This window comes from Camellia sinensis, chromosome 7 (assembly GCF_055761805.1).
Source record: "Camellia sinensis isolate YWXY chromosome 7, ASM5576180v1, whole genome shotgun sequence".
Taxonomy (NCBI): Eukaryota; Viridiplantae; Streptophyta; class Magnoliopsida; order Ericales; family Theaceae; genus Camellia; species Camellia sinensis.
The window spans coordinates 200,145,128-200,171,200 of NC_138967.1; the positions used below are offsets into that span (position 1 = coordinate 200,145,128).

Consider the following 26,073-nt stretch of genomic DNA (forward strand, 5'->3'; position numbering starts at 1 on the left):
ATTGATGGAGGTGGTGATGATTGTTTCTCCATTGAAGCTTGGTGGTGGTGGGATTTGACTGTATAGTATGTAAAATGAGTAAATCCATTACATGAGTATGGGTAAATGTGTAAAATCGCATGCTCTTTAAACAGTCGTGAACGAGCTTTGACAAGGGGGTGTAAAGTGTTATTTCAGAAACCTGAGGAGGTGTCCATATATTTATTTAGGGGTGTTTGTGTAATTTACCCAAAATTTATTTGAAAATGTGATGTATGGATATGGTGCGCACAACATGAAGGAAAGTGTTCTTTTTGTTTAGTTCATACACACTGTTGAGTTTTTCCTTTCTTACTGTTGGTTTGTGCTGCTGTTTAGTTTTATCTAATTTGACTGTTATTTTGCTTCCCTTGTGTAACTTTATGTGTTTATAACATTTATTTGAATGTTAATATCCCTTGAATGAATGAAATCTCCTGCGTGACTTACTATTTTTATTGTTTCTTCTGTGAATTGTGCTCCAGTTCTGCTTCTGGAATGTATAAGATATTCCGCCCTGCTGTAGGGGAGGCAGTGAGGTATCAAAATTTATGGTTATTAGGATTCATTGTGTTTTGTAGTGTTAATTAGTACTTCATTATTATTTATGTTGTCATTATGGTTACTAAGTTCTGTAGTATTATTACCTTCTCCATTTTTATTCTTCTTTTCACTCAATCTCCAGGGAGATGTCTCTAGCAGAACTAAAAAACAAGTACAGAAAAATTTCATCACTAGAGAAAGCTCATAGTGGTTGGGAAGATGAATATGAAGTTTCATCTAAGCAGGTAAGTAGGATCCTTCCTGAACTTATTCATGCAAGGAAGTCACTTCATATGAACTAATGTAGGGCTTAATTTTTGGTCAAAATATTTTGTAGCATTAGTACACAACATATTTACTAATGAATAATTAATGTTATTAAATGACCAGGAAAAGTAGCAATTCTACAACACATCCTTCAATATATAATGATTAATTCAGTGTTTTGTCATGTAATTCATTATGGCCGCTATGAATAGTATAATGCCTATCTTCACCAAGTCCCATTGTCAAAAATCAATTTCTGTTTCCATCTTTAATATCCATTCCTTGTCCATCTTCTGTTCTTTCTCTAGCATTGTTTGGTAACTGTAAAGCTAAATTATATTGTGTTTTACTTTGAAGCGAGTTTGAGTATGGTAAGTTTTATAGCTTTGTGGTGGAAAATTATAGCTGGTTTTTCTTGCTGCAATAATTTTTCTGATTCTGGACAATGGTTTACGATTTAAAAAGGGATTTTTAGCTTGCCTCGGCTCTGTGCATGTCGGCTTTGGTTATTTATTTATTTTTTTTGGCCTTGGGAAATATGTTTTTCCCCGACAAATTAAAGAAACAGTCCATCTGTCATTACCAAATATGTGGCTGTGTGTATTGGAGCTGCACTGAACAAGTGTATACTTGTGGTCTAATGGTACAATGTCAAGAAAATTTGGTCAAATGGTATCCGGCATCGGTATGTGGTCAAAAATTGGAAATGTTTGAGAGACTCCCACAATTTGACTCACAATGATATGGCATGATAGATGTCGACTTTTGATTTGTCACACACTTAACCATATAGGGCCAAACTCCCTTGGCATATCATTGTGGATGAATTTAGGGGTCCAAATTGTGGGTCTTTATCATTTCTAAGTCGAAATTATTAAGTTTTTTATTGATGGAGTTGGTGTTGTCCTTTGCCTGTGACATATAGGTCCATCACAGTTGTGCAAAAGCTGAAGTACACAAAAGTTGAGATGAAAGGCTTGGTTTTAAGTTTATTACACTTTTTGCTAATTTTTTTTATTTATTTCAAGATTCTGATATGCCATCTGGAACTGTCTTGAAATTCTTACATATTCTATTACCAGCTAAACTTCAGAACTGGATATGCTTCATGCCGAAGCTGCTGCAAGAATGTGTCCTAAATGCCTTATTTATTTATTTATTTTGATTTGATTACAAACTGTTCCTCTAGATTAGTTTGTTTGTTTTTTTTGTTTTTTTTTGTTTATAAAAAAGAAAAAGAAAAAAATTCCTCTTGCTTTATTGAGGGTGTTATTGCTGATGCTACTTTAGCTTACATCTTTTCATAGCTCACGGTTATCTCGCCATGCAGTGCATGCACGGCCCCAATTGTAAGCTTAGCAACTTCTGTACAGTTGGCAGAAGGCTACAGGAAGTAAATGTTCTGGGCGGTCTCATTCTTCCTGTTTGGGGAATTATTGAGAAGGCCCTTGCTAAGCAGGTAACTTGATCTCCTATGCTGCTTTGTTTGTTTGTGATGTTGCTAGAATGTTGTGGTTCAATTTAACCCTTACTCTATTGCTATTGGTAGTCTATAATCTATATATTATGACAGAAGTTCCTTTTGTGGATGCAATATATGCTAGGCTCTTGTTCCTGTAATTTTATATTCACCAAAAGGTGATCATTTGATATTTTTAATCTGTGTAAAACCACCAAGTGTTGCTGCTTAAAATCTTTCATTACTTTTAACTAGGTGTTGGAACAAAAACATCAGTAATAACTTGACCTCGTTATTCTGGATGAGTTTGATGTTACCATATTCCTTTTTTTTGGTTGATAAATTGATGTTGCTGCCATATTCTTTGCTATATACACTTCATGGGTTACTTCTGTTCCCATTTTTAGTTTTGTTTACTTGGTGAAAGTTAGGAAAAAATTCCACCTCTTGGCGCAGTTGACATCGTAGTGGGTTGATGGAAAAAAGCTGACACCACCTGGCTCATTAAATGTGCTGAAAATTTAGTTCTCCCTTTCTATGCTCTGTACCATGTCATTTATTTAATGAATGATATTTGCTTCAGGCACGACAAAGCCATAAACGACTTCGAGTTGTGCGTATAGAGACTACCACTGACAATCAGAGAATTGTTGGGCTTCTTATCCCAAATGCAGCTGTTGAATCCGTTCTTCAAGGTTCGATTCTTCTTCTTCTCCTTCTTCTTCTTCTTCTTCTTCTCCTTCTTCTCTCTCTCTCCTGCATTATGTTGTCAGTATTCTTTCCTTGTCATAGCAGAAATGTAGTTGATAATTGCTGAGGGGGAAAAAAAGGCATCTCTTTGCATTGTTTGCAGACAATTATTTGATCAGATGAATGGTGTCCACTAGATCAGAAATTGTTCCACGTGACGTGATATAAAATTGTGCTCCACAAAAATCTTATTAGATTGTGATAATGGCATGGTTGCAACAAGCTTTTGTGGAGTCATATATGAAATATTTTGTCTTGTCATGAATTTTGCTCTTCATCCTTTATGAGTTGATATTACCTGTGAATAATGGTGCAGATTTAGCCTGGGTTCAGGATATTGATGATTGAGATGAAATGGCAGAGGCCATTTTTGCATTTTTGCCAAGTGATGACCAGTAGGTACCCATATCTGAGCAGGTTGCAACGCTGTCCTTGCCATGATGCAAACAAACATTTGGAAAAAGGAAAACAGCTCAACCAGGCATGGGGAAAAGAAAAAGAAAAAGAAATCGAATATTTATTTTCTGCATCATGAAGTGGAAATTACTGTGCAGTCTCACAAAGGTCAACATGTAATTTGTCTTTGGATCCATTATTTTTGGCTTATATATTTTTGTGTTGTAATTATGAGCATTGTCACGCAAGGCAAATAATAATCCTATAGCTGCATTGGATGTTGTTCACCATGAACAAACTTTGTATCACATTTAAGTTGATGAAAATACTTGAATCACAATCACAATCACAATCACAAAATTATGTGAAACATATCTGAAATGTAAGAATAGTTTTTGGTTCAGAATTTGTTGTTCATATGCTGAACAGAAAGCAAGAAATTCAATTTACCCACTATGAAAATTATTATTCAGTAAACGTTTTGTAGGTCTGGCAGCGACTATTCAGAATACTCTTTTGTTGTTTGAGTTTGTTCATGATGACCTTCATATAAACTTCTTTACCTTAATGTTCTATTTAGTTTATCGAAATGAGATTCATACCTTAAGCTCTTGTATGGAATGTTCATTTCTTTACAGTGGTGAATAATGATTCATAATGATTCTATTTGTAATGTATTTTTTTATCATTTTTTAAGTCAACTAAACATGAAAATGAATATTATGATAGAATCATCATTCCATTTCACTCCATTTTATTGAACCAAACACTACCCAGTTTATTAGAATGAAATAGAATGGAATGTGGATTCCTTGGGTTTTCTTATAGAATGATCAGGGAAAGATAAATTCTATTTGTAATGAATTTGTCATTATTTTTTTAACCTAAGTAAATATGATAATGGATATTTTGAGTGAATGATTATTTTATTCCAAATTATTACAGCGGACCAAACACTTCCTAAGAGTGGCAAAATGGGGAAGAGCCGGAATGCATCCTTAGAATTCATGTTTTACTCTTGGAACAAATTCAATGTGAACGAGAGATCCATTCCAGCTCAATTTACAACATCCACGGTACAATAAAGTTCTTAGCATCCCATATACACATCATAATCAGGAATTATTTGTAAAGCCTTTCTTGTAAATAAACCAAAAAATACAAGAAGAATTGAGAAATGAATTTTCTTACCAAAAACTCGTACAAGTCAGGTTTAGTCAATAGGTAGGTGAGACATTTCCATATTGTCAAATCAAGGGCCCGATCCTCCTACATATAAGGAGGTCATCTCCATGCAAATGTTATTAGAAGATCATTTTGCGCTCACTTCTTGCACCCCAAAGTCCAAGAAATGGCGGGTGTGATCGGCCAGTAACTTATGAGCTTACCCAAGGACTCAAGATTATTAATCTAATCAAGACTAATTACTATATCAAAATACATTATTTGCAGAAACGTGTCACAGTTATGCAATTCAAGGACAAATGTTTGTTAACCCAAAATACATTTTAATGTCCATTGATCATCCAACACGTATCTACGCTTGTGATAGGTACAAGATAATCAATATAACAAAGCATAAGAAAACCTGCTCCAAGTATAGCACTAGTCAAAACATGAATCAAGTGAATGCGTCCAGTTTACGCCTCATAATCTGAAATGGTTATTAACAACAGGGTAAGCTAAAATCCAATGGGTAATATTATACCAAGGCATGAATAATAAAGCAAGTTCTATGGACATCTAAGTTTATAAATCATAGTTTTACAGATCTCATTTGCATTTCATAAGGCACATAGTAGAGTCTTTCAATGAAAGTATAAATCTAACCATTTGTCATAAGATTAACATACTTTTAGTATGCCTGTCACAACGGAACAAGGAGACGTGTTGATCTAGACTTCCCAAAAAGAGCTACAAAGTAGCAACAAGAGCCACAAGGTGGCAACGAAAGAGACATCTCGAATAACAAGGGCTTGAAGGTGTGGTTCATAGGGGATTCCACAAGTGGCTCCCACTCAAGTGTAGTACTTAGTTCTGTACAACATTTTACTCCCACGGAGGCTAGTATTCTTCTTATCTCCTAGCCGCTGGGAGCAACCGTGGATGGCATATAAAACACTCGCATAACAAGATCAAGTAGTAAAAGAAGTTCATATGTATTCCAATCATGGCATTTATTATAGTAAGACTTCTGACAGAGTTTACATTTCATAAATCAAGTTCTTACAGTTCATAAATTAAGGTCATGGTTGCATAAGGTACCCGATTACTCATCTCAATTTCAAACTAAAAATCTCTACAAGTTATCTTCTAAAAATCCTACATCATACAAGGGTACAGACAATTAATACCAAATAATGTCAAGTATGATTCCAATGCATCATGTGGTTCCTAAACAATGACCCACTATCTTAGTTATAAGTCGCTAAATGTTCCAAATGCAACGGGGGAAGACAAATTCGGCAAAGGCAAACAAAATGAGTCAAAACAAAAAAGGGGCCAATACTTGCTGGTTCACTTGAGTGGACTCTGGACCACTCAAGCCAGGAATTCACACTCCAGCATCTGTTCTCAATCAATCAGACTGCTTGAACTGTCAAATGATGTAAACAGTAGACAGTCGGCTTTTGGTCCAATCTTGTCCAAACACCATGTTAAGACATCGATCAAGGTTCCAAACATGTACAAAGGGGTCTCGAATTGATTTAAAGGTCTCTACCATGGAAGATTCTCAAAATCATGCTTTCTAGGTCAACATGCAAGGATCCCCAAATACTAGGGCCAAGACCCACCAATTTCTACACAATGATGCAAACCTCTATTTCACAAGAATAGAAGTGTCAAGGTGGGATTAAAATATTTTGAAGCTTCTCTCTCTCTAATGAGAGACTTGTATCTCTCACCTTTTACATCAGATTTTGTGCGAGCGGGACACGTCCCTCTCTTGCTTACTTTAATTAATCTCATGCTGACCTTAATTTAATTTGTACCATACTCATTATTCATTAATTTATATTCTAGTGTCTTACTTGTCTAGTGCCAATTCTTTACTCAATACTGAATCTAATAATTTTCTTTAGGTAACCAATACCCTAACCAAGAGGGTTCACATGAATGACATAGTCTCTAGAATTAACTTATTGTATTTGAACATCCATTATAATATCATAGAAAATTATATGATGCCAAGAAATTAGGAAATTCTAAAATATGTACTATTACACTCGCCACCTCTTCCTGCAAGCTTCGAAGATATCTCTCCACAGTCATCCTCTCTCTCCAAAATTGCCTCAACTCCCACCTGCTCCACCTGTGACAGTCCGTAAGACGATCCCATTTTGGCCACCTCAACACCGACAGTCCGTATTTGTTATTCACCTAAAGTAATTTTATATTTAAATTATTAATTTTATTAACTCAATTATTGTTGTGGAGCTGATATGGTTTCATGGTGAACGGATTGTTACAATCAATGTTCTCATTTGAGTATTAGCTAACACCACTGTGGTTCAACTATAAAAGTTTTCATTTGAACACTAGCCAAGTTTTACGACAGCTGCCCTAGCCCCCAAAGTTTTCATTTGAATATTTGCTATTACTGTCAAGATCTGCAGCTGCACATCTAGGCTCATGCCCATGGTTTTTCTAGCATAAATCACACCTCCTACTTAGATGCATGCGTGCGCAGAGAGAGGGAGAGAGATGGCACTAATTGAACTGAGATTAACTCCAATAATCATAATCTGAATTTAAAAAACGAATGGATCATTAATCTTGACTACAACTGTAACAGTTTATCACATATAATAACAGAAGGTTAAGTTCATCTTGAGAAGAGATCCATAATAACATCTGAAATCAGTACCATCTTGCAATTTACAATTGCAGATGAAAGTTCTTTGCCAACTGTCAAAAACAACATACAGGGTTCAATAAAGTTATTCTGTCCTGAAAATGAGACAAGACTTATTCATTACTAGCAGATGAAAAGGAGGCAGTTGCAGCAAACAACAAGAACAGTAAAGATAAGAAGTGTAACATCAATTTGTATAGTACCTTTCCCATCATGGCCTGGAGATGAATGCATCAGAGTTTCTTGAGTGAGGCTTTCAAATGTGGTTGAAGACTAGTAAGACTAGTTGCCATTTCAACCACATAAGACAGTTCTCCATTGACCAACTTAAAAACTCGAGATATCTCTCTCACCTGCCAAAGAAAAAGGAAGAGTTCACCCTCAAAGAAGCTGTAATCACAACTGAAGTAGATTGCCCAACTATTTTTTAGTTCAGATTTATTTTAATTCTTAATTTTTTTCTTTTAAAATGAGATTGTTAAAAGAAGCATGGAAGGATAAGTGTTAAGAAGTTATACTTCATGATTTGACAATTATGTCGTAAGCAAAATCACCTAAAACTATTGAACAATCTTCCCAGTAAGAAAACTAGCTCTCGTATACAAACCAAACCAAACCAAACCAAGCCAAGCCTTAAGTCCCATCAAATGGGATCAGCTACATGAATCCTTCTTCTCCACGCGGCCCTATCAAAAGCCATTTCGTTAGTCAAATTAAGTATATCCATATCTCTATTGACAACGCTAACCAACGTTAATCTAGACCTACCCCATCCCCTAACACTTTCATCTACCTTCACAGCATTGCTTCTCTTCACTACTGTCTCTGTTGGTCTCCGTTGAATATAACTAAACCATCTCAAACGATTCTCTCTCAACTTATCTTTTATCGGTGCTACTCCTACCCATTCCCAAATACAGTCATTCCTAATCCTGTCTTGTCTAGTTTTGCCACACATCCACCTTAGCATTCTTATCTCAGCCATACTCATCTTATCTATATATTGTTTCTTGGTTGCCCAAAATTCCGTCCCATACAATATCGTTGGTCTAATAGCCGTTCTATAGAACTTACCTTTAAGTCTAGTGGGTGTTCGTTTATCGCACAGTATCCCAGACGAACTTCTCCACTTACACCGTCCCGCCTTAATCCTATGGGCCACATCCACATCAATCTCCCCCGCTGTTGTAGTAATCGACCCTAAATAACGAAAATGTTCACTCTTAGGCAGTTCTTGGTTCTCAATCTTCACTTCTCCTCTGCTGTCATTGTTACTGTTACTAAATTTACACTCCATGTACTCTGTCTTAGTTCTGCTTATCCGGAATCCTTTAGATTTAAGAACTTTTCTCCAAATCTCCAACTTTGTATGGTACTTTCTCTAGTCTCATCTACTAGCACTATATCGTCTGCAAAAAGCATACACCATGTCACGTCATGCTGAATATTTCCCGTCAACTCATCCATAACTAAAGTAAAAAAATAAAGACTAAAAGTAGATCCTTGGTGTAACTTTACAGTGATAGGAAATTCATTTGTCTCTCCAGCAGGCGATCTAATAGTGGTCACCACCCCTTCATACATGTCCCTAATCACATCAACGTAACCTTTTGTCACCCCTTTCTTTGCTAACACCCACCATATTATATCTCGGGCCACTCTATTATACCCTTTCTCAAGGTCAATAAATACCATATGAATGTCTCTTTTCTTTTCTCTATACTTTTCTATTACTCTCCTCAAAAGATAGATCATTTCCATTGTTGACCTGCCAGGCATAAACTCAAATTGATTCTCTGACACCGCTATTATATCTCGCAATCGGCGTTCTACCATCCTCTCTCAAACTTTCATTAAATGACACATTAGCTTGATTCCTCTATAGTTGTTGCAATTCTAAACATCTCCTTTATTCTTATAGATTGACACTAAAATACTCTTCCTCCAATTAACTGGCAAGTTCCTAGGCAACAAAACTTTGCTAAACAACCTAGTCAACCAAACAATCCCTTTTTTACCCAAACACTTCCAAGCTTCAATAGGAATATCATCTGGTCCTAAAGCCATATTTGATTTCATCTTCTTAAGTGCAATTTCTACTTCAAAACTCCTAATCCTATGATAGAACTTATAGTCTTGGTTTATCGTATTACTGGCTATTTCTTCCCCTATTGTCGTATCTTCATGTTCCTCATTTAATAGTTTCTCAAAATAGTTTTTCCATTTTTCCTTAATCTCTTCATCCCTCACCAATACCTTAGAATCCTCACTCTTGATGCACTTAACTTGATTAAAATCTCTTATTTTTCCCTCCCGTATCTTAGCAAGTTTGTATACCCTTTTCTCTCCCTCCTTACCATCTAGTCTAGTGTATAGGTCATCATAAGCTTTCAAATAAACAAAATAGCAAAATCACAAATAACAGCTCATGTCAAGCAAATAACAAAACCACCAAATACTCCTAGCTACTAAAACTTAATATAATGACATAAAAATCTGTTCAACGGCATATTAAATTCAAATAAACACAAATAAAGACTTGAAATTATTCTAAAACTTCATTCACTCCATGCAAGGACGGCCCTGAGATTTATGAGGCTTAAGGCGAATTATGAAAATGGGGCCATCTTGTATATATATTTTTTAATAAAAAATTTATGCATAAAATGATAAGTATCAATAAGTTTTTTATTTAAGTTTACTTGCACATATAATCATTAAAATTATAAACTAAAATTTACTTTCATTTATTAAAATAGGAAGAAATCATTACAAATACTCAAAACTATTAAAAACTGGGCCAAAACAACACTTGTTTTGTTTGTATATGTTTTAATTTCAATTGGGTCAAACCACACTTGAAAAGAAATTTGTCTTCATATTTTTTTAGTCCTTTAGACTGGCCCTAAAACAACAAAAATAAATTGGGCTTTTTTGAATTTGTAATATATTATAAAACACTACTAAATTTGGAAGCCCTATTTTGGGCCAATTTTTGGAGGGCTGAGGCATAGGCCTCAATGGCCTTAGTCCAAAGCCGGTTCTCCATGATATCATAAACCCTATCAAGCCAATATCTAGCGCAAAATTTATAACTATAATCTCGTCTCATTATATACCGTCAGCCAACCTACGACTCAACAAGTCTTATTCTTAATTGCTTTTGAGTTAAAATACTAACTACAGAACAATTTACCACGAGTTTCACAGCTATCAACCATTCTTAGGAACAGTTGAAGCTCTGAGTGAAACTCCCCAACCATTAATGTAATCGCTAATGTTGTGTTTGGTTAATTGATTTGGGTAGGGATTTGGAAATGGAAAGGGAAAGGGAAAGGGAAAGGAAAAGGAAAAGGAAAAGGAAAAAGGATGGTGAAATGTGAATGAAATATAATTACATTTCACTTACGTTTCCCACACCTTTTTTATTTCCCTTTCCAAATCTGTATCCAAATCCATGAACCAAACACAGCCTAAATGCCAGAAAAAGTACCTCCACTTTTGTTAGAGCCAAGTTGTATCCTCTGTTACTTCCTCTAAAACAGTATATAAAATCTAAGGTATATCCAAGACAAGTAGTTTTAATAAAGCTTACCAATTTGACAAGGAAGTGGAGCTACTACAGCTTCCCCAGTGACAGGTCCCGAGATCTGGCTTTTTAATGCTCAAAATTAGACTCTCTCTCTCTCTCTCTCTCTCTCTCTCTCTCAATATGCATAACATTAGATGAATGTGCAAGAAGTAGCTATTTCGCTATACGTATCAAATAAATGTAGCACACAGAGATGAATCAGCTCAACACCTGAGCCTGCTAAATATATTAAGCCTTAAACTATGCATATTAAAACTACTAGCATAATCTTATCAAAATATGCATGAAGTTGCCAATGGAATCCATCCAAAGTAGCGATGAGCCCATGAGAGATCTCATCGGATTAATACAAAATTCTAATTAACTCTTCTTTTGTTTTGTTTTTTTTTTTTTTTTTTACAAATATTTTTCGAACCACTATGAAACTAAAAAAAATGGATGGCTTTAATGAATTGTTGTAACCAACAATGCCGAGAGATTAAAATTACCTTAGAAGCATTGGCCACAAGTTCACTATGAAGCTTCACCACTTTGTCTTGTGCATTATATGTTCCTTTCTGAAAAAGGGAATATACATACATTAGTATTTAGTTTAGTAGTGTGAGTTGAGTGATGTGAGAAAATATGAGAGAAAAGGAATCAGTGTAGAGTATTATTATTCCATTAAACAGAACATGAAGCTTTTTAGCCATTTTAATTTGATTCCTATGGTGGTCAGTTTTTATGATTATTAAGATATTATTGACATGTTAATAATATATCTCATTGGCATGGAGGGAGGTATTAAAAAATAATAAAATAGTAAATATGCGCATTGAATTGAGGATTGTTGAATGGAAATGAAATGGCTAAAACAAAGTAAAAGTAATCAATCAAAGAATTAGAGAAGAGGCAGTAGTAGTAATTTAAAACCCAAAACCCTAAACCATAAAAGAGAAAGAGAAAGGGAAAGGGTACCTGAAGTTCAAGAAGACCAGTGCTTTGAGAGATAACAACTTCAAGGGTGCCGTCAGGTTTGGGACGCCAGTAACCGGCCTCAGCATGCATAGGCTCTCCCGAGTTTAGTTTCCAAGTCTTTTGAGAATATGCGATCACAGGCTAACCAACCCACCCCGAAAGAAAGAAAGAAAGAAAGAAAGAAAGAAAGAAAATGCAAAATCATAGTATAAGATAATAATCATCAAAGAAAAGAAGAGTTGCATTATTAATTAATTTGTGGTGTGGGAAGAGAAAAGTGCGTGTACCTACCTTGTTGCCGGGATGAGAAAAGTGGAGTTCTTCGCCGTATTGAAAGGTGGAGATGGTTGGAAAACCACCCTCGCCTTGCCCTCTCCATGTCCCCAGCAAGTATGATAACGGTACCACTCCCGGATGTACTCCTACTCCTGCCGACCTCTCACTGCCACCGCCATCCATCCCCCAATTTTGACTATTCTCTCTCTCCTTCTCTCTCTCTCTCTCTCTCTCTCCCCTTCTCTCTCTCTATCCTCGGGCCGCCCTCCCCTTTTTTCGTGGGTACTAGGTGGAACGTTTTTGTAAATTTTTCTTTTTTATTAAATTTTTGATAAATTAGACTCGCATCGGTTTGAGTTTAATACATAATATTTCTTAATACTTAAAAAATTACATTTATCCTCTCTTATTATAATTATTTAGATGAAATGAAAGTATTGAATTTATGCACTTTTTTTTTTTTTACTTTGTCTTACTTTCTTTATTTTTTCTTTTTTTCATTTTTTCCTTTTCTTTACTTTATTCTTTTTTTAATGTAATTTCTTTCATTTTTTACTAAAAGTTGTTACTTTTTATATAAGGTTTGTGAAATAAAACTATTAACACAAGGGTAAGAATGTAATTTTTCAAACGTCAAGGGGTGGAATATAATTGGACCAAATCTTAGGAGTGTGAGTATAATTTACCCTTAAATTTTTCTTTTTTATTAAAAACAAAAATTATAAATATAGTTTTAATATTTGTTTAAAATACAAATTACCTCGTATGATTTAAAAAATTATAAATATCTCGTTATTAGAATTTTTTATTTAACAAAATTAACTAAAAAAATAAAGTTGTCCTCCTTATACAGTGCTAAAATTACCTTAATTATTAATTAAAATATATTTATAATATCATTAAAAATTATTAAATAATTTATTGATAAGAGCGACAATTTGTTATAAAATTAGAAATTTTGAGAGATAACATGTAATTTTAAGAGGTATATTTGTAATTTATCCTTATTTAAATTAGGATTAATTTTATTTTTATCACTTAAATTATCATATTTTTCAACTTAACTAAATATAACTTGAATTTGAAATCTTAACAACTTTTTATCATTTTTTTCCTATTTTCTCATCAAATCCTCCAAACAAACAGTTTAAGCCAAGTTTGGCAACACCAAAATAATCCATCTTTTTATCTTTTTATTTTTTTTCATCACATCACCTCTCTACTTTTCTGCACATCTTTTCGTAAAAAAATAAAAAGTACACTTATTTAGGCCATCCCAAACAGCGTGACTATCTACAATTTGATTAGCTCAACTATAAAAAATGTTAGAAATCTAGAATATGCTTAGTTTAGGATTTGGAAATAAATTTAAGAATGAAAAGACATGTAAAGTTCAAGTTTATGTTTTACCTATTTTTTATTCAACGCTGATTGGGGGCCCGAGACTTCGGGGCTCGAATGCCCCGAAAGTCCATTTTAGGTAAAAAAAAAAAAAAAAAAAAGGAAAAAAGAAAGAAAAAAAAAAACAGTTTCCAAAATTGGAAATTAGGAGTATTAGGGGCAAGTTTTTTAGGGCCACCAATCATTTTCCTTTTTTATTTTTATTTTTATTTTTTTTGGTTTAAATCTCTTTTCAAATTCATAAATCAAATAATTTACTAGATAAAACTTGAATTAAATTAGATTAGACACATCTCATAATTCAATTTATAATGATATGATTTAATAAGTGTCTAACTTTTAATTTGTCAAAAAATTAATTATGTGTGAGAGGGTAATTTTTGGTGAAAATTGGGCCGAGCTATGAGATGGACTTTATGGCCCAAAGTATGAAGGACTGGGTTAAAAAGGGCCGAGAAGTTTCTCCGGCCCAAGAGAGATGAGGTTACTCCGGCCAAAAGAGATGAAGTTACTTCGGCTCAGGAATTGTAAAGCTACTTCGGTCCGGTAGCAACTTGAAATTAGACCGGTCTTGGAGTTATGCCGGTCTTGGAGTTATACCGGTCGCGAATCATTGGTTCGGTCCAAACATACCATGGGTTGAACAGAAGAGAACCGAGGTAAGAAGGAGTAAAGGGAGAACCGAACTAAGGATAGTTCGGCCTACTCTGTGACTCAGCATAGCCAGTTTTACTTCGGTCAAGAATGGTAGTTCGGCCATGGTAAAAACCATCCCACTTGGTTTAAGCAGTGGGGGGTGTAAAAGGATAAGCATTATCCTACAGAAGTATGAATCCTAGAAGGACTCTACATGGAGGAGTAGAAGTCCTACTAGGATTGGGCCACTCGAAACCTATAAAAGCTCACAAGCATCACCTTGGAGGAGGTAACATAACACAACATATAATTTTGCTTCCTGAATACATTGAGCTTTGTCTATTTGTCAAGTTTTCTGACTTAGGCATCGGAGAGGTTTCCGGCACACACCCGCCGGCTAGCTCACGTTTGTGTTTTCAGGTGACAAAGCGACGTCGTGCGGAGGAGCGCGGACTTAGTCAACAGGATTATACGAGGAGAATTATTTCTTTCCTGTACAATTGGCGCCGTCTGTGGGAAAAACAGACAGAACAAAACCTCTTGATTAAAGCTTCTCCCCTTTACATTCAATGGCACACATTGAAGAATTGCCGCAGTCCGCCGTCGACGGACTAACTCCAGATGGGGGCGCAAGGCGTGAAGGATTACCTTCTGTCCCTCCCATGGCGGACTTGGAGCCCCAACGACATAACTCCGGGAGGGATGCTAGGGGAAGGCGAAATAACAGCCCCTACCGCTCTCACTCACAAAGTCCTGATAGGCAAAGACGGAGGATTGACCCCCAAGCTCTGGAAGACCGCGTGAAAGAGCAAGATGAATTGATAAGAAAGATGGCGGCGGACATAGAGGCCTTGAAACGACAGATGAAGAAAAAGGAGGTGGCGATAGGAGAGGGGCGCAAAAACAAGACGCCCCCTCGCCACTCAGAAAATCGTAGTAGGAATACTACACCCTCGCGAGCAGAGAGCAGAAGCCTCAGGACAGGCGACACTCAATCATGGTCTTCCAGAACTCGTCACTCCAGGTCTGAGAGGACGAAGTCTGAAAGATCATATACTGAAGGAAGCACGTATTGGCCCTCGTATTCGCACCAAACCAGATCTAGACAGTCGGAATTACCCAGATCATCCGACTTACGAACCGTGCTCGAAGAGAAAGCACGATGCAAGGAGGATGCCAGGGCGCGGGATCCGCACAGAGTTTCGGCTTTACAGCGGTTGGCTCTTCGGACGCATGGAAGCGTCGAGGTTGGAATGCCAATACCACGCCCTGCCTACGAACCAACGGACAAGGCATTAGCGAGGCTACAGACTTCACCGTTTGTTCCGGCAATTGAAAACGCGCCCCTACTATCAGGCTTCCTTCAACCAAAATTCACTACATATGAAGGGAAGACGGATCCCTACTCACACTTTCGCCACTTTCGCCAAGTTATGGCTGTATACAGGCGAAACGAGGCCTTAATGTGCATACTCTTCCCATCAAGCCTTGGCGACCTAGGCTTGACTTGGTTCGAAAAACTTCCTGAGGGCAGCATAGCCTCTTGGGCGCAATTAGCAGAGGCCTTTGTAACAAGGTTCCGAACAAACACTAAAACCCCGGTGGAAATCGACCAACTGCTCTCCATCGACATGGGCGATAAAGAGATCCTCAAATCGTACAATAGTCGCTACTGGGAGACATTCAATCAGATTGGGGACTGCCCCACCAATCTCGCCATCGCACAGTATAAAAGAGGCCTTCTAATTGGGAATAGACTAAGAGACTCGATCACCATGACGCCACCCCTCACTATGGAAGCCCTGATGGAAAGAGTGCATCAGCACATCAGGGTAGAAGAGGATGGCGCACGTGCCAAAGCAAAATCTAGTGCGACTGCAGTACCAGAAAAGAAGACCTCAGCAAAGGTCAATGCAGTGGATCGTCAGAGCAGAAACGGACGTGGCAGACGAGAAAATGGAGAAGACCCAGATAAAAGATGGCTAAGAATCTGCACTGCCATAACCATAGTATTCAAGAAACCGATATATCGGATTCTTAGCGAAATAAGAGATGAGCCTTTCGTCAAGTGGCCAGCCAAACTAGGAGAAGCTCAGAAGGACTATGACGAAAGATCGCGGTGCACCTTCCACAAAGAAAAGGGGCACCAAACTGAGAATTGCACACCATTGAGACAGCACCTGGAGGAGTTGGTGGCGGCAGGTCACTTGGACAAATACATTGAAGGAGGGACGCAGCCAGCCCCCCAGGATCACAATAACCCCAACGGAATGCCAATCGACGCCCCACTTCAAGGCATTATCAATGTGATACATGGAGTCTTTGAACCTGAGCGTGTATGCGAGCTCAGGGGATCAATCAAAAAGGCTGAGCACTTTAGAGAGGTGCTAAGTGCCCAACCTGCCATCAAGAAGGGAAAAACAGAGGCAACAAACGTCATGTCTTTTTCGGATAAAGACTTGGATCGAATATACTGTCCTCACAATGATGCCCTAGTCGTCACTCTCCGAGTCAAAGATTTTGACGTCAAGCGGATTCTGATTGACCAGGGTAGTTCATGTGAAATCATGTACTACGAGACATTTAAACAACTGAAGCTACAGGACAAAGACTTGGCGCCTGCTGTATCACCCCTAATTGGATTCAACTCTATGCCAGAATGGCCAGTCGGAAAAATAATTCTTCCCGTCAAAGCAGGAAGCGTAACAAAACAAGTGGAGTTCTGAGTATTGAAGGTCCCCTCCACTTACAACATCATCCTGGGCAGAACATGGCTGCATGCCATGCGATCGATGGCGTCATCCTACCACCAGGTAATGCGGTTCCCCAACGACACCGGAATAATTGAAGAAGTCTATGGAGATCAGATCATGTCAAAGCAATGTTTCGCCACGGTGAATGGCAGCCGCGCAGCCAAATGATACATTCATTCGGTGGAAGAACCTGAAAGCAATGAACTATTTGCAGACATCGGCAAAGAGGCTGATCAGAAAGCGGTGGAGGACTTGGTGGAGGTGAAAATAGATGAAAAGAACCCGGATAAGTTCTTCTTGCTCGGCTCATCGTTGTCTAGCACTGAGAGATTAGAGGTCTTGGAATTCTTGACCTCTAACATCGAAGTGTTCGCCTGGACGCCCTACGACATGCCAGACATTGATCCAAACTTCATCAGTCACCAACTTAATGTCCACCCATCCGCCAGGCCAGTCATTCAGCCCACGCGCAGATCGGCACTTACCATGCCGAAATAGTAGCAGAGGAAGTAGGAAACCTACTGGAAGCAGGAGTAATTAGAGAAGTACACTACCCAAGATGGATCTCCAACACAGTCGTAGTGTCAAAGAAAAATGGCAAATGGCGTGTCTGCGTCGACTACAAAACAGTCAACAAGGCATGCCCAAAAGACAGCTTTCCTCTGCCACGGATAGATCAACTGACGGACCTAACGGCGGGACACAACCGACTTAGCTTTCTGGATGCATACAGAGGCTACCACCAAATCGCCATGCATGAGCCAGACCAGGAGGTCACATCCTTTACAACTCCAAAAGGACTATACTGTTACAAGGTCATGCCCTTTGGCCTGAAAAACGCAGGGGCAACATTCCAACGGATGGTCACCAAGATGTTTGAACCATTGTTAGGCAGAACAATGGAGGCATACATCGACGACATGGTGGTCAAAAGCAAGGATGAGAATAACCATCTCAAGGACTTAGGGGAGATGTTTGAAATCTTGAAGAAACACAAGTTGCGCCTCAACGCTTTCAAGTGCGCATTCGGAGTAGGATCTGGCAAATTCTTGGGCTTCCTGGTGACCAACCGAGGTATAGAAGCAGACCCCTCCCAGATCAAAGCAATCCAAGATTTGGAGAGACCCAACTCTGTGAAAGAAGTGTAGCATCTCACCAGCATGGCGGCTGCACTCAACCGATTTATCAGCCGGTCGTCAGACAGACTGCGACCATTTTTTCATGCCTTAAAGGCCAAGTTTGAGTGGGATGAAGAATACGACCAAGCTCTGGAAAGCTTGAAGGAATATATGTCTTCCCCACCACTGCTTGTTACCCCAGTGCCTGGTGAAGAACTCTTCTTATACTTGGCGGTCTCTCAGCACGCAGTTAGCGCAGTGTTGGTTCGTGTAGAAGGAATCCAACACTTGCCCATCTATTATGTCAGCAAGACGCTGCTGGGAGCTGAAACAAGGTATTTGCCACTGGAAAACTGGCATTAGCCTTGATGATGGCCTCCAGGAAATTGGCACACTACTTTCACACCTACACCATAGTCGTCCTCACAGCTTTCCCACTAAAAGTTTTGTTTGAAAGGGCGAACTTTTCTGGGCGAATTTTGAAGTGGGCAGTAGAGTTGGGACAATTCGACATCAAGTTCCAACCCAGGACCGCAATAAAAGCCCAATCTTTGGCAGACTTTGTCGCAGAATTTACTCCTAGAAGTCATCATATCTGCCCAGTCGACCTAACAGACACAACCGAACTGGGGATGGAAGTTGATGCCGGAATAGCGCAACCCCTAGCAGAAAGCACTCGCTCAGACTCCAAGGCAGACCAAACTAAAGACAGCAAGGAAGAAACAAACCAAGGTACATCAACAGTACAATCAGATGACGAAGGGCAGACAGCAAGCATGGACCTTGAAGAAAACACCATTCTTGACCCCACGACATCATCTGACCCCTCCACTTGCTGGAAGTTATTCGTCGGAGAGATGTGGAAGCTCTTTGTGGATGGAGCATCCAACCGGCATGGTGCAGGGCTTGGCATAGTCCTCATCTCCCCAGACGGCCTGGTTGTAGAGCAAGCAATCAACCTTGGCTTCCCAGCATCAAACAACGAAGCGGAGTATGAAGCGCTTCTCGCAGGACTCAAATCAGCATACCACCTGAAGGCCACCGAACTAATGGTCTACAGCGACTCGCAGCTGGTGGTAAATCAAATTTCTGGCGACTATGAAGCAAAGGATGATAGGATGGCCAAGTACCAAGAATTGGTCAGAACAGAAATCAAGAAATTTGAAGTAGTAAGGATAGAGCAAATCGGCAGGGAGGAAAACAGCAGAGCAGACGAACTAGCAGGCTTCGCCTCAATGGCAGATTCCTCCATACCTCATCCACTACTAATCGACTACCTACCTAGACCAAGCATAGAAGACCCCGAAGCAGAAGAAGTATGTTGCACAGAATTAGGCCCCTCTTGGATGGATCCCATCATCCTGTTCTTAAAATACGGCATCCTCCCAGAAGAGAAAAAAGAAGCCAACAGAATAAGAGCGAAATCACAGCGATTTTGGCTATCTCCATCCTTGGCATTATACAAGAAGTCATTCTCAGGGCCTTACCTAAAGTGCGTTCATCCCAGCAAAGTGGAAGCATTCTTGTTCGAAATACACGAAGGGGTGTGCGGAAGCCATCAAGGGGGAAGGTCGCTAGCTTACAGGGCCATTTCGCAAGGTTATTGGTGGCCATATATGCAGGCAGACTTAGAGAAATATGTAAAAAAGTGTGAAAAATGTCAGAAATTTGCACATCAAATACATCAACCAGCTAGAGAACTCCTACCATTGACTAGCCCATGGCCTTTCGCAATGTGGGGCTTGGACATAGTAGGACCACTTCCAACAGCACCCGGTGGCAGGAAATTCTTTCTCGCGGCAACAGACTACTTCACAAAGTGGGTGGAAGTAGAAGCATTGGCATCAATCAAGGAAAAAGATGTGAAGAAGTTCGTCTGGCAAAACATCATCACTCGATTTGGCATACCAAAGGCCCTAATCTCAGACAATGGTACTCAGTTCGACGGCAGAATCTTCAGAGGCTTTTGTGAGGAGTACAAGATAGAGTTCTACAATTCTACACCGGCATACCCTCAAGCAAATGGCCAAGCGGAAGCATCAAATAAAGTCGTCTTGGATGGACTGAAGAAAAGGTTAGAGAAGGCAAAAGGCAAGTGGGCAGACGAACTTCCTCATGTTTTATGGGCTTATCGCACCACACCTCGACGATCAACAGGAGAGACACCATTCTCCTTAGCTTACGGAATGGAAGCAGTAATCCCACTGGAAGTTGGCCTCCCCACAATTCGAAGCGAAAACTTCGATCCAGACTTAAATGGAGAAGCCATAACACTGGAACTCGACCTTGCAAAAGAAAGAAGAGAAAGAGCACTGGTTCACATTGCTTCATACCAACGAGAGTTAATTAGAAAATACAACAAAAAGGTGCATCCAAGACAATTCAAGATCGGCGATTGGGTACTGCGCAAAGTAATGGGAAACACTTTGGTACCAGGAGATGGCAAGTTATGGCCAAACTGGGAAGATCCTTACAAAGTGGTTGGGTTAGCAGGCAAAGGGGCATACCACCTAGAAGACAAGGATGACAAAGCAATCCCTAGGCCATGGAACACGGCCAATCTCAAGTTGTTTTATTTTTAGCTTTTTCTCTTTCAAACATATGTAATTTTCTTTTTCTTCAATAAGATAATCAATTCTTTTCAGCATGGTTCTTTCTCTGTAAAGGTTAGCTTTAGTAAAATTAGGAACATTGCAAACATTTTATTCTACGTTAGCTGGAAAAAACTAACTTAGAGGTTGGCTGGAATAAACCAACACCCTTCCTAAGCCCAGGATAAGGATCCAGGCTGCAGGACGTTTGGTCGGAATAACCAAACATTGTTCTAAGTTAGCTGGAAAAAAAACTAAACTTAGAGGTTGGCTGGAATAAACCAACTCTTTATACTCTTCAGCCGAAGTATGGGTATGGCTGAAGAGTGGTTGGCTGGATTAAACCAACTCTTGTACTCTTCAGCCGAAGTATGGGTATGGCTGAAGAGTGGTTGGCTGGAATAAACCAACTCTTTGTAATCTTCAGCCGAAGTATGGGTATGGCTGAAGAGTGGTTGGCTGGAATAAACCAACTCTTTGTACTCTTCAGCCGAAGTATGGGTATGGCTGAAGAGTGGTTGGCTGGATTAAACCAACTCTTTGTACTCTTCAGCAGAAGTATGGGTATGGCCGAAGAATGGTTGGCTGGAATAAACCAACTCTTTGTACTCTTCAGCCGAAGTATGGGTATGGCCGAAGAATGGTTGGCTGGAATAAACCAACTCTTTGTACTCTTCAGCCGAAGTATGGGTATGGCCGAAGAATGGTTGGCTGGATTAAAACCAACTTTGATTACTCCTCAGCCGAAGTAATTATGTCAGCTAAAGGAGTGGTTGGCTGGCAAGCATAGTTAGTTTAACCATTTAAAACCGGAATAACAGTTGGAATAATAAAAGACATTATAAGTGCAAGCATACAAAATTAAAACCGGAATAAAAGTTCAAACAAAATTTTCATTCATTGAAAAACATTTACAGAGGGGCATAGCCCGGTTACAAAGAAAAGGTAACAAAAAAAAGAAAGTGCAAAATCAAGAGAAAAGATCTTCAATTTCGGCGTCAAAGGCAGCATCGGCATCAACATGAAGACCGGTTTCAGGCGGGAGCTCGTTTTCAATCACAGGAGTGGTTTCGGTCGGAACCACGGTTTCACTAGGTTGTTCAATAGTTAGATCTTCCACCATGGGCTCCGACCGAACTGCCTGATCTACATTAACAACCGGAGTATCCTCAGAGGCAGAGTCTTCATCAGAATCTGAGCCTTCAAGAAACTGCTGTTGCATGGCATTTGCATATTCCACAAGGGAGTTCGGTATAAAGTAGGCTGGAGGGTTGAAAACCTCAGTCTGTGGATCATGACCGAGCTTCTCAACGGCTCCACTCCAGCCGCACTTAAAGAACAGTTCCTTGGCGGCCTCACACTGTTTGACATATATATCCTCTGCCTTCTTAAAGCCTTTCTTTTCGGCTCCTTTGGCGCTCTCTTTCAGCTGATTTATCTCGGTGTCTTTCTTCTTTTCAAGCTTTACCAGCTCGCGCAGGTACTTGTTCTTCAGAGCAATGACAGCCTTCTGCTTTTTGGCTTCGGCCGAACTAACCAGTCCGGTCAGTCTGCCGATCTCACCTTGTAGCTCGGCCATTTGCTTTCTGGCCTCCTCTAGCTCGGTCGCTTTTTCTTCAGCTTCTGCCGCGGCTTGCCTTGTGATTTTCCTAAGCTCCAGCACTTTCCTATGAGTGATTTGGTTTTTCTGAATGGCCTGACAAAGCAAAGATTTCCCTTTAGCCGAAGTAAAAATTGAAAAAAGAAAGTAGACAGAGAGACGACCGAAGTCACTTACCAGAATCATGGATTTTGTCGAAGACCGGATGGCCTTCAGTTCAGTGTTCAGTTGTTTTTGGTGGTGCTCCATGTCTTTGAGGAGACACACACTCTTGGCCAGGTTGAAGGCCAACTGATGGTCTTTTTTAGCAACAATCGAGTCTGAGGCTTGGATGTCTCGGTTGTTGAAAGTAAGTTTCGGTGCCCAGCAACCGGTAGTTCGGTCAGAAGACTCCGGTTGGGGGCTCGGTGGTAAGCTCGGAGGAAGAGCAAGTTCTTCTTCGTCAACCAAAATTTGTTCGGTCTCGGCAGTCCGGGCGCGCTTGGTTCGGCGGGAAGAAGAAGGCTATTGAGAAGGGAGGGCCACAACAGCAGGCTGCGATTGGCTGGGTGGCGTTACTTCGGGCCTGGTTGTCTCGGTTAAAAGCGCCCTCACTCTGTTCTTTTTTGCCATCTCTTCTTCAGCTGTCAGTGGGATCAGTCTAATCTCGGGCAAGAATGGGTTCGGTTCTGGGGCCTCTTCAAGGAGAAAGTCGGTTACTGTGGCTTTCCGGCGACCACTGTATCGGTAGGTCGGCTCGAATTTCAGTAATTTGGCCCAACTACGTTCAGGATATCGTAGTGCGGCTCGCAAAGTTGCAAGATTTGGATAGCTGTATAAGGAATGAAGGTGGGCAGAATCTGCGAAAGAAGAACTATTAGTTCGGTTAATAGACTAACAAACCGAAATAAAAAAATGCAAGGAAGAAGACCGAAGTTAAATTACCGGGCTCTCCTTTTTTCCAATTTATAGGTCGGCCAGGAATTTGGGCTTGAAAATCCTCAAAGTTCCCAGAGACCCAGAAAAAATCGTCGTCGTTTAAGTCTTTGTCCAGTGTATATTTTATTATCTTCTCTCGGCGGTGACGTATTCTAAGGTAATACACCCATCCATCCTCTTTTGAGCTGATGGAATATTGATGGAAGATTTCGGCCAGGCCAAGGTTTAGACCGGCTTGACGGTTCAGTTCGGCTATTCCCATAATGATACGGTAGGAGTTAGTAGATAGTTGGGTTGGGCATAGTCTGGTTTGCCTAAGAAACTCACAAATCAATGGTTGGACTGGAAACCGTAGTCCGGTTTCTATAATGGATAAGAGGGTGAAGGGGACGAGGCCTTCATTATCCCAGGAAATAACGTCTTTTTCAGCCAAGATCAGATGGACATCATCAGGTATTTGGTAGTCTTTCCTGAATTCGGCGAGGCCACCCGAAGTATCTACTAGGTACCTATACTTCCCCATCTATCGTATAAGTTATTAATAAATTAGACCGGTGCGTGCCTAGTAGCTCGGTTGAGCACACGGAAGAGTGCCTGGGCAACCTAAGTCTGCAAAGTAGAAAACAGAGGGGTTAAGCACAGATCAATGGACCGTGCTACAAATTAAAAGCAAGGTAAAAGAGTCCTACTTCGGCTTTATGGACAGGTTCTATCTCGGTTCAGCAAAATGCTTGGTAGCTCGGTTTGAGCAAGGTTCTTATTAGCCAAATCTTGGCAGGCATCTCGGCATACTGGCTTTGGAAACAATTTTGTTAGACCGGTTCATCGTCTAGGGGCAGCTTTCTGAGTTCGGTCTAAAAGACTAAGAAAGCTGGTTTAGCCCCAAAGGCATAAATCGGTTGAACTATGAGTTTTGTTACTTCGGTTGAGCCTCTAGGGGCAGCTTTCTGAGTTTGGTTTAGAAACTAAGAAAGCTGGCTTTTCCCCAAGGCCTAGCTCGGTTTAAGACCGAGGTTCCTATTTTAATGGGTTCAAACGTCGTTCAATGAGCTTATCTCGGCCAGAGTGATTCGGGAGTTGACAACCTACTGAAACTGCTGTTATTTCTACAAGTTATAGTTCGGTTATTGTTCAAAGTGATCTACCTGTGTAGGACAAACAATATCCTAGTTCGGTTGCTACATGATTTTGGATCCAAAGCTTGTTTTCTACAGAATAAGTTCACACACATGGGTTCTGCTAATGTTTTTTCCATGGAAATTCAGAAGCAAAAACAAAAATGAACAAGCATGTTTCGCAAAAACATAGAAAGCAGAAAGAAGAAAAACAAAACAGGTTTTCTAAGGCTTACTAGGATAAGGTGAAGCTGAAGAGGGGAGCAACAGCACCAGCAAAAGAACACGAGCTCAGGGAACTCAGAGGCTGAGGAGACAGGCACGAAGAGAGAAGAAGATGAATAGAGAAGGTGAATGATTCAAAAGAGAAAGGGGTGTTTTGTGAAAAAGACGAAAGGCAAAAAAGCGGGAACTGTTCAAATTTTCGTAGTACGAGGGCGGCGTGAAAGCTGCCTACAGCCTATTAGAACCTGCCACGTGTCATTGGAAAATGAAGCGCTACAGTCACTGATTGAAGAGACGTTTTGACCGAACGAGTAGAGCCGGAGCGAAATAAGCTCGGCTGGAAAGGCTTAAAAGCGTTAGCTCGGCTGGTCACCAGGTAATCCCAATCATGCTGTGCAGATGGAATTAAGGGGCAATTGAGAGGGTATTTTTTGGTGAAAATTGGGCCGAGCTATGAGATGGACTTTATGGCCCAAAGTATGAAGGACTGGGTTAAAAAGGGCCGAGAAGTTTCTCCGGCCCAAGAGAGATGAGGTTACTCCGGCCAAAAGAGATGAAGTTACTTCGGCTCAGGAATTGTAAAGCTACTTCGGTCCGGTAGCAACTTGAAATTAGACTGGTGTTGGAGTTATACCGGTCGCGAATCGTTGGTTCGGTCCAAACATACCATGGGTTGAACAGAAGAGAACCGAGGTAAGAAGGAGTAAAGGGAGAACCGAACTAAGGATAGTTCGGCCTACTTTGTGCCTCAGCATAGCCAGTTTTACTTCGGTCAAGAATGGTAGTTCGGCCATGGTAAAAACCATCCCACTTGGTTTAAGCAGTTTGGGGTGTAAAAGGATAAGCATTATCCTACAGAAGTATGAATCCTAGAAGGACTCTACATGGAGGAGTAGAAGTCCTACTAGAATTGGGCCACTCGAAACTTATAAAAGCTCACAAGCATCACCTTGGAGGAGCTAACATAACACAACATACAATTTTGCTTCCTGAATACATTGAGTTTTGTCTATTTGTCAAGTTTTCTGACTTAGGCATCGGAGAGGTTTCCGGCACACACCCGCCGGCTAGCTCACGTTTGTGTTTTCAGGTGACAAAGCGACGTCGTACGGAGAAGCGCAGACTTAGTCAATAGGATTATATGAAGAGAATTATTTCTTTCCCGTATAATGTGAAATTTATCACCTTTGTCACATGGATGCGTAAATGTGGATATGTATATGTATATGATATATGTATGTGAATGTGAATCAATCATGATTGCAATTATGTGTGAAATCAGGAGAGAGAGAGAGATGTGATATATAATGCATACAACGACGTGGAAGACACGAAAGAAAGAATAGTAAGGAGCCGGTCACCGCTCGCTCTCTCTCTTACTCTCTCCCACATTTAGGAAGACGGATGGATCGCGGTTTATTAATCCTTGTTTAATGGTGGTCTAAACCAAATACAATTGGGGGCTCCTCTCTCTCTCTCTCTCTCTCTCTCTCTCTCTCTCTGTGTGTGCCCCACCCCACCCCACCCACCCTTTGCACCACCTCCAACATTTTCCATACATCAATTGTTATACACGCACGCACATATGATTTTCCGCATCCT

The 26,073-nt window shown here is 39.9% G+C and overlaps 2 protein-coding genes across 6 annotated transcripts in view; one reads left to right on the forward strand and one right to left on the reverse strand.

The window, feature by feature from the left end:
* The window catches only part of EMB1135 (RING/FYVE/PHD zinc finger superfamily protein), a 39,800-nt gene extending 35,890 nt beyond the window's left edge, over positions 1-3,910 (forward strand). For both annotated transcript variants that reach the window (XM_082880379.1, XM_082880380.1), the window contains exons 28-32: positions 504-557; positions 704-806; positions 2,159-2,287; positions 2,871-2,982; positions 3,354-3,910. In XM_082880379.1, coding sequence (XP_082736505.1) covers positions 504-557; positions 704-806; positions 2,159-2,287; positions 2,871-2,982; positions 3,354-3,385 — 430 coding nt within the window. In that variant the 3' untranslated portion in view covers positions 3,386-3,910. The remainder of the gene's footprint in view (positions 1-503; positions 558-703; positions 807-2,158; positions 2,288-2,870; positions 2,983-3,353) is intronic.
* A 928-nt stretch (positions 3,911-4,838) lies between these two features.
* LOC114281612 (nitrobindin heme-binding domain protein) lies at positions 4,839-13,050 on the reverse strand. Of its 4 annotated transcripts, none has more exons than XM_028224157.2 (5): positions 12,130-13,050; positions 11,839-11,979; positions 11,370-11,438; positions 7,493-7,642; positions 4,839-5,087 (listed from the first exon to the last, which is right to left on the reverse strand). In XM_028224157.2, the coding sequence occupies exons 1-4, from the start codon at positions 12,295-12,297 to the stop codon at positions 7,523-7,525; spliced, it is 498 nt and encodes a 165-aa protein (XP_028079958.2). In that variant the 5' UTR covers positions 12,298-13,050; the 3' UTR covers positions 4,839-5,087; positions 7,493-7,522. The 4 variants fall into 4 exon arrangements, with proteins under 4 accessions (XP_028079958.2, XP_028079959.2, XP_082736507.1 ...); XM_028224158.2 differs by lacking the exon at positions 4,839-5,087 and adding an exon at positions 7,160-7,342 and having other exon boundaries at positions 12,130-12,423; XM_082880381.1 differs by lacking the exon at positions 4,839-5,087 and adding an exon at positions 7,160-7,384 and having other exon boundaries at positions 12,130-12,423.
* Positions 13,051-26,073: the final 13,023 nt, after the last annotated feature.

What these genes read in the sequence shown, in the direction of transcription:
- LOC114281612 (XM_028224157.2), bottom strand. Translation starts at nt 12,297, where the DNA reads ATGGATGGCGGTGGCAGTGAGAGGTCGGCAGGAGTAGGAGTACATCCG. An exon ending in CTGGTCTTCTTGAACTTCAG is followed by an intron (nt 11,439 to 11,838) that starts GTACCCTTTCCC and finishes TCCCTTTTTCAG; the next exon opens with AAAGGAACATATAATGCACA. An exon ending in TTGTGGCCAATGCTTCTAAG is followed by an intron (nt 7,643 to 11,369) that starts GTAATTTTAATC and finishes TTTCTTTGGCAG; the next exon opens with GTGAGAGAGATATCTCGAGT.